This window comes from Esox lucius, chromosome 21 (assembly GCF_011004845.1).
Source record: "Esox lucius isolate fEsoLuc1 chromosome 21, fEsoLuc1.pri, whole genome shotgun sequence".
In the NCBI taxonomy this organism is placed as follows: domain Eukaryota; kingdom Metazoa; phylum Chordata; class Actinopteri; order Esociformes; family Esocidae; genus Esox; species Esox lucius.
In genome coordinates this window covers 30487634-30502869 of record NC_047589.1, presented here as the reverse complement: position 1 = coordinate 30502869, position 15236 = coordinate 30487634, and the positions used below count along the sequence as shown (strand labels likewise).

Genomic DNA, 15236 nt, shown 5'->3' with positions numbered 1-15236 from the left:
TGTCCTTTGTTCAGTAATAATAGAAAGGTCTCCAGTTGGAGCCTTGACAAGTAGATCACTACGTCCTGTTTAATGTTCTGAAGCCGCCAGTTATTTTAAACTTCTTGCACCTGTGATGAAACACTGCCCCTTTGTCTTGCCTCGGAAAACCTCAACCCTGAGATCTGGAGCCAAGGTCCTGCCTGTCTGGACTCTTTCTACCCCGGTGGCCTGAACTACCACCTACCCTGAGAATGTATAATCACACACACACACACACACACACACACACACTACCACCTACCCTGAGAATGTATAAACACACACACACACTACCACCTACCCTGAGAATGTATAAACACACACACACACTACCACCTACCCTGAGAATGTATAAACACACACACACACACTACCACCTACCCTGAGAATGTATAAACACACACGCACACACACACTACCACCTACCCTGAGAATGTATAAACACACACACTACCACCTACCCTGAGAATGTATAAACACACACACACACACACACTACCACCTACCCTGAGAATGTATAAACACACACACACACACACACACTACCACCTACCCTGAGAATGTATAAACACACACACACACACACTACCACCTACCCTGAGAATGTATAAACACGCACACACGCACACGCGCACGCACACACACAGTACCATCTACCCTGAGAATGTATAAACACACACACATGCACACACACAGTACCATCTACCCTGAGAATGTATAAACATGCACATGCGCGCACGCACACACACAGTACCATCTACCCCAAGAGTGTATAAACACACACACGCGCACACACACACACTTTTACACTTGCTCTCTAATATTAGCCCATTTTCCAGACAGGGATTTCTGAGAGGGCACTGTGGCTTAGAGCAGGATGACTGACTGTGTGTGTGTGTGTGTGTGTGTTTCTGTGTTTGGGGCCAAGGGTTTCAAGTGTTTGCCAAAGCGTCTCATGGAACCTGGCTTCCATTTCTCATCCTGCCCTCATTCTCTCTGAAGAAGAAAAAAGAGGAGAGAGAGCGAGAAGAGCGGGGAATTGAGTGAGGAGGCATGAGGAGAGCCACAAAAAGAGGGAGAGGAGGAGAAGAGAAGGGAAATACGAGTGAGAGGAGGGCTGGTGGTAATGGATGCAGGAGGAGGGGAGAAAGAGGAGTAGAGGACAGAGACATGAGGAGAGCCACATACTCTTAATCCTTTTCATGAGAGCCACATACTCTATTAATCCTTTTCATTCACTGGGGTGTGGGTGGGTGTGTTTCTGTGTTCCTGTTTTACAAAAAACATTGGGCCGGTTCTTACTATGTCATAAAGCTTTATTTGACTTGCGTTTAGGTTTAGGAGTTAGGGGTTGTTTAGGCATGAAGGTTAGTTTATTGAGGTTAAGATTAGGATTAGGTTAAGGTTAGGGGTTTGGTAAAATTTTCTTTTTATTGTGCTAAATTGACGGTCTTCACTTTGATATAAAAATCTACGTTTGTGTGTGTGTGGAGGGTGTGTTTTTACGTCCTGTCTATCCTGTCCAGACCTGTTCATCATGGAGCGTTCACATTTTTGATGAGGAGACAAATCAGGTGAATTCCAGCACTCCCTGTGTTGTGCTTCTTTATAATGCAACAGCTCTAGCAGGTGGACCTTGGTGTGTTTTGTTGGGCCAAAACCTTTGTCGTCAATGACGTCCTGGAAAAGGTGTTGTCAGCGGATCTCAGAACGCAGGAGTTTGTCCCCTGTAGTGTAGATGTGGAACAACACAAGCATGTGTCTTGTGTAGATGTGGAATAACGCTGGCATGTGTCTTGTGTAGATGTGGAATAACACTGGCATGTGTCTTGTGTAGATGTGGAATAACGCTGGCATGTGTCTTGTGTAGATGTGGAATAACGCTGGCATGTGTCTTGTGTAGATGTGGAATAATGCTGGCATGTGTCTTGTGTAGATGTGGAATAACGCTGGCATGTGTCTTGTGTAGATGTGGAACAACACAAGCATGTGTCTTGTGTAGATGTGGAACAACACAAGCATGTGTCTTGTGTAGATGTGGAACAACACAAGCATGTGTCTTGTGTAGATGTGGAACAACACAAGCATGTGTCTTGTGTAGATGTGGAACAACACAAGCATGTGTCTTGTGTAGATGTGGAATAACGCTGGCATGTGTCTTGTGTAGATGTGGAATAACGCTGGCATGTGTCTTGTGTAGATGTGGAATAACGCTGGCATGTGTCTTGTGTAGATGTGGAACAACACAAGCATGTGTCTTGTGTAGATGTGGAACAACACAAGCATGTGTCTTGTGTAGATGTGGAATAACGCTGGCATGTGTCTTGTGTAGATGTGGAATAACGCTGGCATGTGTCTTGTGTAGATGTGGAATAACGCTGGCATGTGTCTTATGTAGATGTGGAATAACGCTGGCATGTGTCTTGTGTAGATGTGGAACAACACAAGCATGTGTCTTGTGTAGATGTGGAACAACGCTGGCATGTGTCTTGTGTAGATGTGGAACAACGCTGGCATGTGTCTTGTGTAGATGTGGAACAACGCTGGCATGTGTCTTGTGTAGATGTGGAACAACGCTGGCATGTGTCTTGTGTAGATGTGGAACAACGCTGGCATGTGTATTGTGTAGATGTGGAATAACGCTGGCATGTGTCTTGTGTAGATGTGGAATAACGCTGGCATGTGTCTTGTGTAGATGTGGAATAACGCTGGCATGTGTCTTGTGTAGATGTGGAATAACGCTGGCATGTGTCTTGTGTAGATGTGGAATAACGCTGGCATGTGTCTTGTGTAGATGTGGAATAACGCTGGCATGTGTCTTGTGTAGATGTGGAATAACGCTGGCGTGTCTCCCCTGTTGTTTAGATCTGGAATAACTCAGATGTGTCATGTGTTGTGTAGATGTGGAAGAACTCAGACGTGTCGTGTCGTCTGTTGTGTAGATGTGGAAAAATGCAGGCATGTGTCTCTGTGTCTCATCCTCCTGACCCATTTCAATCTCTCCTTTTGGAAAAGGACTCTTTGTGCCCCCATTTCATTGCATCCTAGCCACATACACTTTCATACACAAACAAACTTACTGAAAATTACTGAATATTTAAGCTATGATGTGTAGATTTTATTACACTTTATTTCCTTGTAGTCTTTAACAAATTATTGTATGTTCCTCTGATCAGACAAGGTCTGATATAAATATTACTGATTTGACTCAAATGTTGAAGTGTACTCACTGAAACATTTCTGTGCAATACTAGTCTGTTCTAGATGTCGGTGTGGAACTGTATATAATATGTCTGTGTACAGAGACAAAGCCTCTGTATCCATTGACAGTAGCAGGGAATTCTAAAAACCCACGTCACACTTAAACCCACTGACACGTCTCATTGGCGATCTCTGCCTTTCCAGTGTTTCGGGATCTGAATCCCACAACCTACATTTACTAGGAGGTGGAGGAAAGGAGGTCCCTGTTCAGTCTTTACACCCTTCTCTACCTCCTCTTCTCCCTCATTCTCTACTGCTCCCTCCTCTTCTCCCTACACCCCTGTGCCCCCGAAACATTTTGGGGGTATTGAAGAGGAGCGTCAGAACCAGACAGGCCCCTGTGTGTCCTGAGACAATGTGTCTGTCTCTTGTCTCCAGGCTATTCTGACAGACGGGGTACAGTGGATGTAATATTAGGCTTCCATAACTTTACCATGAATTTCTTTCTCCGTCTGTATTTCTCTCTGTCTCTCCGCGCCTCATTGCGGAGGCTAATGACTTCAGCACAGTAACCGCTTAAAGAGCACTCAGGGAAAATGATTCAATGGATGTACTGGGCATTTATCAAGTAGAGGTGTATTGTTCAGATTGACTGTTTGGAGATTTGCAGCCTGCTACCCTCATTCAAGACAAGAAGATGAATCCTGTACATGATTCTGTCTTGAACATCATCCAGTAGTAACTACATTCTTGGATTGACAGTTTTGCTGCTCTCAGGCAAATTATCTTTCCTTCTAGCCAATTGCTGTCCCGTGTGTGAATGTGTGCTTGTGATTAGACCCAGAGAGCCAACAGCCAATCCTGTCTGTCCTGTTACAATGTTACAACACTTCACTTGGTTGGCCTGTTACAATGTTACAATGAGTCACCTGACTGTCCTGTTACAATGTTACAATGAGTCCCCTGACTGTCCTGTTACAATGTTACAATGAGTCCCCTGACTGTCCTGTTACAATGTTACAACACGTCACCAGGCTACATTTTTACAATGAGTCATTTGGCTGTCTTGTTACAATGTTACAACCATCATTGATATATGAAGATAATGTCCTAACGCCCACCCTATATTGCCACCTTTGATATATCTATGCATTCTCTAAAATAGCTGTGTCGTCATTTAAGTTGGTTAAGTGTTTCCAAAACATATAATTGCAGACAGAGTTAGCTGAATAATGGAATAATATTTGATCATGTATTTCACGTCAGGAATTGGTTCTCCCATTTGGCCATTGGAAAGGGAGATCATTAGCAGATTGCTGATTGCCTATTATGTTCAGAAGAGGACTGGTCACCCTGCCGAGCCTGGTTCCTCTCTAGGTTTCTTGCTAAATTCCGGCCCCTTTTAGAGTTTTTCTAAGCCACTGTGCTTCAACGCTGTTGTTGCTTGTTCCTTGGGGTTTCAGGCTGGGTGTTTTGTAAAATTATTTTCTGACAACTGCTGATGTAAAAAGGGCTTTATAAATTAATTTGATTGATTCTGATTTCTGGGACTTTAAATAAACATTATGTGCTATTAAAGGTGTAAGATTTTGGAAACGTGTAAATGTTTTGTTTGTCCAAAGTTCCAGCTAAATCTGTCTGGACTGGAAATTCTCCATTGACTGTTTGACCATCTGAGTCGTCAGCAGAGATCAGGCATGTCATTATACTTGTTTGAAATGGAGACGTTCTCATTGGTGTTTCCCGTGTGAGTTCCCAGACGCCATAAAAGAACGATGATGATCTCTATTTCCACGTCTGGGGTGGGCAGCCCAGGAAGTACTACCACACAAACACACACACACACACACCATACAAACACACCACACACAATTATGTACGCGCACACACACAAACACACAGATTGATTTAGTAGTTTGGCTTGGTGGCTAGCAGGCAGTTAAGCAGCACTCTGGTGGGCTCCAGTAAATGTGTTTGTTTTCAGATTTTTATTTTCCTGTAATTTGTTCCTCCTCTCATCTATAATTGTCTTGGCTATGTAACAGCCCAGGGGGGTGAGGTTAGGAAGGGGGGGGGGAGAAACAGGCAATAAGACCGAGTCAGCCTGGTACCTCAGAGGGTAGCAGCTGCCTCACAATCACTTCAGTTCAGCCATCTTCCTGCCTTCACTCCAAAACACAACGAAGACATGGTGGAGGAGTCACAACACCGTAGGTTCACTACCATAGGTTCACTAACCCGGTAGTGAACCTATGGTGTTGTGATGTTGAATGGATCTCTATGTTACCACCACTTCCACGAAACGTACACACACTAACAGCCAGTGCTGCTGTCCCCTTCACCCTCACTGATTCCTCACTTCAGTCCATCTACCTGCCAGTTAGCTACTTCCTTCAAAAATAATCTTAATGCACACATGCAAGCACACACATACACACACACACACACACACATACACACACATAAACATTGTCTGTGATCCATAGTGTAAACCAGGGAATTGATCAGAATCATCCAGAGGTTTAGCTGGACGGCTTTTCACAACATCAGCTGTCAGCCGCCTCTTTGTTTTAATAAAGACAATCTGCTAAACCAACCAAACCCCCTCTGTCTCTCTGTCATTTTGGTAGTTTACTAGCAGATATTCATTGTGATACTGTCTTATTGTAATGGGCGTGCTGTATTACAATAACTGATGGTTCTGTATCAACTGTGCCCAGGCCCTGCCTTCATCAGGAACATCCGCCTTTACTTTTTAAATGTAAATTATTTTATATTTACATTTCTTCCTTCAGAGAGCTACGCTTCTGCTTTCACCTCCTGTCGCTCCCTAACAACCAACATCTCTCCTTTCTCCTCTCTCTCACACAGAGTTTCCCGTCAGATGAGGGCTGGCCATTTGCCAAGTACCTGGGAGCATGTGGTCGCGTGGTGGCAGTCAACTACGTGGGGGAAGAGCTGTGGAGTTTTTACAATGCTCCCTGGGAGAAGAGGGTGGACCTAGCCAGACAGTTGATGGACATTGCTGAGCAGCTGACCAACAACGACTTTGAGTTTGCCCTGTACCTGCTGGACGTGAGCTTTGATAACTTTGCTGTGGGGCCGCGGGACGGGAAAGTCATTGTGGTGGACGCCGAGAATGTCCTGGTGGCCGACAAGAGACTCATCAAACAGAGTAAGTGGTCATTGTAGAAGCACATTAAAATGAAAAGTATACACCCCCACACCCCAAAAAGCAGCATTATTTTATTTGGTAAAAGCTGAAATCAAGATAAAACCTTTTCTTTTTACCTAAAATAATTTTTTACGAACAATATTTATGTGAAGAACAAATGAATGGTTTATATGGGACAAAATACAAAATAATTGCCTTGGTTGCATAAGTGTTCACCTCTGTCAAACAAAATACACCTGGATTTTGTCATTTTGTCCCACTCTACTTTGCAGAAGAGTTCATTCACCTGTGCACAACTCTCATTTAAGTCAGTCCACAGATTTTGTATGAGATTGAGGTCTGGGCTCCGAACCATTCCAGGACATTGATCTTGGTTTTACCAATTCATTTCTTGGTTGATTTGGCTGGGTACTTTGAGTCATTATCATGTTAAAAGGTCAGATTTCTCCAGAAATCTGACAGAGCGCAGCAGGGTTTGATCTAAAAATCTTCCCCTATATATACTGACCTAACTGAAGAGAAGCAAACCCCATAGCCTGATGCTGCTGCCATCTTGTTTGACAGCAGGTGCTGTGTACTTTGGGTGAAGCACCTTGTTGGCCTTGAGGCAGATGCATATTTTGGAACAGACATGCCCTTACCAATTGTGGAAGGATGTCCTGGTCTTTACAATGTTTTACTGTCGCCATCTTGCCTCCACATATTAATAACAGAGTTAACATTGTTCCAATATTACATCTAACACCTTCAACATTATTGTATATCCCTCTCTCTGTACCAATGATAGGATAATAGATGTTTTGTTAGCTTCTTGTAGCCCATGACTATCTCTGCAGTCTGCAGGAACCAATAATCTTTTAAGACATTCCTACAGGAACAGATGGTTTTATTTAGTGCTAACAACAATCACTTCCAGTGATGTCAGGTGACAGTAAATTACCTTTATTTGGAATGTGATGCACAAGTAAAATGTATACAGTGAATGCATTTACTGTTTTTTAAAATGATTTGTTTAGATAAATTGCCCATTTGTTTTTCACCTTAATGTTGTTTGTTACCAGAAGCCTTCTCTGTCCAGGTAGATGTAGGATACCAGAGAGGAACACCAAAGACTGAACTCATGTTGTCATGCAGTGATCCAGGGGTGATTTGAATTGAAAATGTTCCTGATTTGTTTTTCTTCCAAGTTCCTTTTGGCTGGGAGGGAGGGAGGGAAAGAGATGAAAATGATCGGAGCAGGTTTACGCTTCTTTGGAGTTTCAGAAATGGAAGCAACAAAGTGCTTTTCTGCTGTGCTCATCATTGTCCTTTATAACAAACCAACCTCCATAACATAGCCCGGGCCTAGTCTTTCATATAGACACACACACAGTGGGTATCTCTGTCCCTCTGCCCTTCCCTGCTAGTGTGTGTCACTACACTGAAGCTGTGTGTCTGTCATCCTGTCAGGTCTGTCATGCTGTCTGTGATTTGAAATGCTTTAGTGGTTCAGAGCCTGCAACATTAATTGCCTTGTCTTCAACTTGTGTGTGTATCTGTGTGTGTGTGTGTGTCAGCGTTCCTTCGGTGTTCGTTGCTGCTTGTCTTCATCACTCTTCATCAGAAACCTTGATTGAGCTGGAAGGGGCCGTCTACAATGGGGGGCCTTGAAGGGCCCTAACTAGCTGAGTCTGCAGGGGGCGTGTGTGCGTGTGTTCGTGTGTGTGTGTGTCTGTGTGTGTGTGCACACGACAGCAATAGTTGCAGGGTGATTGAGTCATTCTGACAGGGCCGTAGCAGGACTGCATTAGAACAGCTAATACTCTAATTATGTGTTTGAAAACCTCAGGGATTAACCCACTCTCTAACTATTGATCTGTTTTAATGCAACTCCAACTGCTTTCTCATCATCTGACATGTTCTTAACGCTCTGCTACAAACCTCGTACAAGTCCCTAAACAGAAAGAGAAATATAAAATTAACTCACTAAGTTGTATCCAAATAGATTGCTTTAATAAAACAAGAACTTGGTTCCATTTCTGCCAGATGAAATGCTAAATTAGTTCATTGATTAGCTTGATATTAGTCCCAACAACATGTCTTTGTGTGTGATGATCATGACAGCCTCATGCAGTTATGACCTCCAGGGTTTTCCTTCAGGCTTTTCTCCTCATCCCGTTTTGCAACCTTTTTCAACCCCTTGCTTGAGTCTTCAGTTGGTCCCATGGTGGGTTAGTATTTGTTCTGAGAGTCTGGATCATCTCCAGTTCAGCTTGTGTGGAATGATCTGTAGTTTTTAATAGCCTACAACTTGGAGACAGATATGAATTATGAATTCACTGTTGTTGATACACCAGGGCTATTCATTCATAGCGTTCCTATATCTGTCGGTATTGGACTTCTCCTCTCCTCTCGGTTTGAATGTTATAGTCAAACAATTTATCTTATATATATATATATATATTATGACCTGTCCTGTGTGATATTTATCTGTATTCTTATCTTTGTGTTGTCCTTCCAGTCTGTTTCTGTCTACACTCTCATCTACAGATAAACCAGGCAACTATGATGTGGTACATGTCAATCTAACTGTCTTACCTCCTCTCTCTCTCTCCCCCTACAGATAAACCAGAGAATTATGACGTTTGGTATGAGAGTCGCTTCGAGGACTGTGACAAGGAGGCGTGTCTGTCCTTCTCCAAAGAGTCTCTGTGTAGCCGGGTCACTGTGGACCATAACTACTATGCTGTGTGTCAGAACCTGCTGTCGCGCTACGCCACGTGGCGAGGTACCACCGGTGGCCTGCTCCATGACCCCCCCCGCCCACATGGCCAAAGATGGCCAGCTGGCGGCGCTGTTGGACGAGTGCACCAACCCCAAGAAACGCTATGGGCGCTATACGGCAGCCAAGGAGCTGAGGGACTACCTGACTCTGCTGGCCTCCTCGTCTTCCTCCGCCACGGCGAGGTAATGACAGCAGCTCAGAGAGGACTGTTGTATGGGGTTGGGTTTGACCACCCCAACCTGTTCCCCAGGAACTTGACCTTTAACCTTTGAAACTTGGCCCTGCTCCTCATCAACCTACAAGTCCAGGAGTTTGTTCTCAGTCCGTGGTTACAAGGCAGCAACGCCAGCAGTGATAGGTCCTCTGCTCTTTGATGGAGGCCCACCTGCACCGCTTCATAGGAAATGTTGGAACCGAACTGAGAAGGTCCAAAACCTAGAGACCGATATGCAGCTGAGACCTCTTTCAACCTCTGTCGTCCTTCACCTCTTGTTTACATGATTCCTCCTGACTTTGGAACTGGTGGTTGGAGCTATAGAACCAGGAGTAAGGGGGTCAGTCTCCTTTCAATCCGCAGGGGGGCTGCTGTCCAGTGGGGAGCAATGGGAAGACTGGGGGGGGCTCCACTGGAGCTTTAACATCATAGCTAAGATAGGCTTTGAATGCCTGCTTTCAAGCACTTTGAAGCTTCTTTCAGGAGGCTGGGCTCGAGTGGAAGGCTGGGAATGGGACTGTGGTTGAAAGGACTCTAGCCAGGGAAAGACTCCTACAGTCCCACACACACACCCTGTCAGGCAGCTGGTGGGACCTGGGAGCAGCAGGTAGAGAGAGATGGGGGGAGCTATTCTTCTAATCTATCCTTCAGTCCTGACCTGAGTCATTCCAGTTCCCTGAAGAAATGCTCTTCTCTGTGATCCAGTAGGAACCCAGTGTGCATAGGAAGGTTTGTATGAATGGAACTAGGCCCAGAGTGAGCCAAGCTGAATCAGTGGCAAAGGAACCGTGTAAAATCCGCTGAGCCATTGCACTGACCTGTCTCTGAATGTCTCTGAATGGGTGTAATTGGTGAATAGTCAGGTTTCCATCAACCCTTTTTTTTTTTTTTCAATAAAAATCCTGTCAAATAAAAAATCTTTAGGCTTGATGGATACTGCAAAGTCGATTGAGTTTCATAAACATTGCCCAAACATTTTTGCATCTGACAGAATTGGATTTTCGATTCTGGGACAAACGCCAATGGAAACGGCTTTTACCCATTACTAATGCCTTGTCAAATAGGTCTGCTGCCATGTGATAGGATTTGGTCAGGTGTCTAGGAAAGTTGAACCGAGGAAAATGGCAGCGGCCAGCTTTGTGTACAGGTGGACAGATGAGGAGGTTATTTTAGAGGTTATTATAGGTTATAGGGGGGTTTCTTGATTACAAGTTTACCAACAAGATGCCAGAATGGCCATTCTTTGCATCATGACATCATGGCAAATTTCCTAATCTCTGCACTGACGCCTTCAGAAGACACAAACCATGGTGATCCTCTGACAAATCAAAATGATCACAACTTTGAATAATTTCTTGATGAATTAGCTCAGTTTTGAGGGCCTTGGTCTCACTGGCCGAGCATCAAGTGTAGGATACACGTCGAAGTGTGTCAAACATGTCTACGCGCAAATCAACAATTTGTTGAAAGCAACAAAGGAAACACTCAGCATTTCCGAAATGTTATTTGACAATATTGATTGCATGTGACAGAGTGCTTTAGCAGGAAATTATGTTAAAATTTGATAGTTGGGATGGAAATGCAACTTGGCTTGTGAAATGTGCATATACTTTTTATGCTTACTTTAGAATTTGCGCATAAAACATGTTTGACAAGTAGGTGGAAACAAACTTATTCTGTGTCTATGCTAACTGTTGGTAATCCAGTCCCCAGTGCAGTTCTCCTGTCTGATGTCTAAAAAGGGAAATGCTGAACCTGTCTTTATTGTTCTGTTTTATTTACCGTCTCAACAATCCAGATTTGTTTTTGCACATTGTCATTTTCTTTGGACTGATCTTTTCAGTAATAAACTTGTCCTTAATACTCAGCATTCTTTGAGCCAACAAGCTTTAAAGTGGATATATTTTTTTATCTCCAGTAAATGTGCATATTTGGGTGGATTTTGAACTTGGTGGTCCAATAAATTAAATCTTAAATCTGGGATCTTATTTTAGCAATAACAAAAATAAGTCACCCTAGCTATGGTTTTTGTTAAAAAAAAACAGAGGGATGGAGCTGGAGAAATTGAAATACTCTCAAATATAGTCATTGCAATGAGAGCAAGGCCTGGTTATCTAACATGTTTCAAGAATTGATTTAACAGTTTTTTTTTTACATTGCTTATAAACGTTTGAGTAAAGAGCAGACATGCTGGATACAGGCAGTTGTACTAACCTCATGAGACATTTATATTCTTCAAGGATTGAGTATATATACATAATTAATCTAGAGGCCAAAACATTTATGGACAAACTGTGGATCCCAGGTTCAAGTAATCGTAATGTCTGTATGTTTAGTAAGGCCTAGTGAGAAGTGTTTGCACTGAAAAAGCCTTCAGTCTTAAAGCTACGGAACAGGAAATCAACAGTTAGGTATCAAAAGGGAATGGTCAGTCGGGTACCAGAAGAAAAACTTCCAACTGTCAGACAAGTACCAGAAGGGAACTGTCAGTCAGGTTCCAGAAAAAACATCCAGCCATCAGTCAGATACCAGAAGAAAAGCATCCAACTGTCAGTCAAGTACCAGAAGGGAACTGTCTAGTTAGGTTCCAGAAGAAACATCCAGCCATCAGTCAGATACCAGAAGATATGCTTAGTCAGGTACCAGAAGATGAAGCTCTAACAGTCAGTCATTTCCACTACACTGTCTACATACATAGATTTCTGTAAATTTAACACTATTCCCTACATAGTGCACTATTTTTGGGTCAAAGCCCTTAACCTGCCATTTGCCATGGAGATAACGGAGTTACTGAGATATGTTATGAGAAAGCAAAGTAGATCCAGAGGTTGTTTTATTTTTGTCCTTCTGCAGATCCAGGACAGATTGAATCACATCTGCCTGTGTGGGTGGAGCAATGAAGAATAGTTTGAACTGAATAATGTTGTCAGTTATTATGAGTGCTTTTCAATCACTGCTCACCCTATTCCCTATGCATTCTTGGAATCGGACCTGGTTTTGTTGTAATGAGGTATGTTTCCTGTTACCCTGTTCTGGGAGATTGGTTTGTTTCAGTAGTTGGACGAGGGAATAACTGTTCTTTGTAATGTCATCTGTCATTTGAGTATTCATATCAGCAGTGTCTGATTTTACTGTGCCTTTCATTGAAAAGTTGGATTTACAGCCTTTTTGTGGGATTAATTATTAAATTATGAATATATATTTACCTTGTGTGTTGTTAACATTTTGTCTCTGACTTCATAACATCACCTCAGGTAATCACTTAAAACAGTTTCTCAACCCTGCTCCTGGACGCCCCCCCCCCCCCTGCCCTGCATGATTCAGATCTCTCCCTGCCCTCACATACCTGATATAGCTTATGAAGGACTTGATAATGAGCTGATCATTTGAATCAGGTGTGACAGAGCAGGTGGAGATGCAGGGCAGGGGGGGCGCCCAGAAGCAGGGGTTGAGAAACACTGTTTTAAAGGGTATCATAAATGTGCCCACAGGCAAGGCAGTTACCAGGAATCCTGGGCCCCCTTATTTACAGAACACATTGACATTGTTAGGACCAGTACCAGTACCCCCACCCCAGTCATATCCACCTTCACCCATGGTAGCTGTCTGTCAGCTCCTCCCTGTGTGGACCTTGCTGGCTCTGCTTTCTGAATGGGATTCCCCTGACCGTAATTTAACCCTCAACCTAAAAACCTAACATCAACCATAGAAAACCTGCATGATGTTGGGCCAGTGCAAAACTTTTGGTAAAACAGGCTAAATCGCTTGTGCTCCGTTTGTGCTGTTAAAATGTTCGTTTAGTGCTGCTATAATCTTTTAGATATTAAAGAATGTTTAATAGGTCATTTTGAGTCAGTCAGCCCCCAACATGCTCCAAATTCACCCAAAATAGCCTAAATTAGCCTAAAATTAGTAAATTAGGAGCAAGTGTGGGGGTGCTGACATCATCACCTATAATTTTATGACTAATATTTATAACGCCGAAGCAGCACAAACGACACTTTTAACGACACAAACGAAGCACAAACAAACAATACTATTTGGCCAAAGTTTTGCATTGGACAACGCCAAACTTCACACAGGTCTCTAACCTAACTAGAATGACTTCCCTTTATGAACCTCATCCTTTGCGGAACCAATTGCTACTCCCGCTACGCCATGTTTAGGAGACCATTGTAGAGACCGTTGTAGCTAATGGCTGTAGCTGCTCAGAGGAAACAAATGTTCACTGTATATTATGTTCTCCAAGTTTCTGTTTACAAGATGAAGCACGTCCTGAGAGCAGTGCAGATGTCAGACAAAATTAGAGCAAAATGCGCAGTGATGGAGGAAAGATATTTTGCTCTATTGGATAGTGTGTGGGGTGAGGGTTGGCTTTACAGCGTAGAGACTGTCGAACAGCGTGTTTCCTTCTGAACGCCTAGCAACACTGCTGACTTTGGCATTTTGATAGAGCTTTCTGTCACATTGCGTGAATACCCATGGGCTTTCAGCTGCAACCCCTTATGGACAAAACCACACAGGGCTGTTTGCGCCTTCTGCTGATTTGATTGAGTTTGATATCTACAGTCGTTTATTACCATTAGTAGCATCGCAGCGTTATCTGGTCGAATTGTTGGTGAATTATCTGAATTCCGGCACCAGCAGATTTCCGGGGTGTACACGTGTCTTTCTACCTCCAGGCTTTCAGCAGCAGACTATTTTAAATCCCCCCCAGACACACACACATACACACACACGAAGACGGACACGGACACGGTCCCAGACTGCTTATCAGCCACGGCGGGTATGAACAGGCTGAGGTATGAGAAAGGGAGGCATTGTAAAGTCTTCAGCGGCCACATCATCTAAATCTCTACATTACTTTAGCCTCTCCTGTCATATATCCAGGCCTGGCAAGGAGCAGATATTTAAGCTGTAAACGGAGACAGAGGAGGCGATAACCTGAGGAGCAGAACCTCCCTATGTATTACGGCTGCAAGAGGAGGATGAAAAATGACGATGGAAAGAGTAGTATCCTGACTTGCCGTGTCTCTGCTACTGCAACGTAAAGTCTATTTCATGCTACACCACCCCCAGCAGAGACAAAGAGATACATTTTTAGATGTAATAGAACCTATATTTTTCTGAGGGGAAATTGATTTAGCCTGTAGTGTTGTGTTCTGGCCAGGACAGGACATGAATAACAAAAATAAAGAGTAGAAGACAAAAATAAATGTCTCTGTTCTGGTGCTTCTCCAGGTTTAACTGAGAGAGGGAGGGGAAGAGAGAGCCACCCTGTTCCCTAATTTAGTGCCCTTTGAAGCAGGGCGGGGAGGGGAAAGCCTGCCACTTGAAAGACATCAAGTCTGAATGCGTGCTTGATATGACATCACTAATTTAACTGACTGGTATGGAGGAGATGGAGAACAACGTTCCCAACCTTGATTGAGAATGAAGGCGCGGGAACGGGGGCTGTTGAGATGGAGAGGAGAGGGGTTTGGGTTCCTATATCTGACAGTGAAGATATTGGGGTTGATGGGGGTGATGTTCCATTTGACCTAGGAGATGGAGGGAACACAGATGGAATGTGAAAACGATTCTGCTGCAGAAAGCCACGGTCAACAGTAGCATAGCAACACACACACACACAAGGTCAACCACTGAAAGAACTGAACGTCTGGTTGTCTGTTCACACACACAAACACACACACACACTGCTCTATAATTAAAGGGCTACATCTAAGACTGAGGGCTGACAATTAACTGTGAGGTGATTGTAGCACAAATCAAGAAATTACTGAAAATATATATTCAGTATATTGGCTTAAAACTGACATTTAGTGTAATAATGAGAAACATGTTTCAAGGGTGATCACATA

The 15236-nt window shown here is 43.5% G+C and overlaps 1 protein-coding gene across 1 annotated transcript in view; it reads left to right on the top strand.

Annotated features, from left to right (window-relative positions):
• dipk2a (divergent protein kinase domain 2A) overlaps window positions 1-10266 on the top strand; it is a 31483-nt gene extending 21217 nt beyond the window's left edge. Inside the window, 3 exon segments of the mRNA XM_013131567.4 lie at window positions 6094-6397; window positions 9000-9190; window positions 9192-10266. Coding sequence (XP_012987021.1) covers window positions 6094-6397; window positions 9000-9190; window positions 9192-9347 — 651 coding nt within the window. The 3' untranslated portion in view covers window positions 9348-10266.
• Window positions 10267-15236: the final 4970 nt, after the last annotated feature.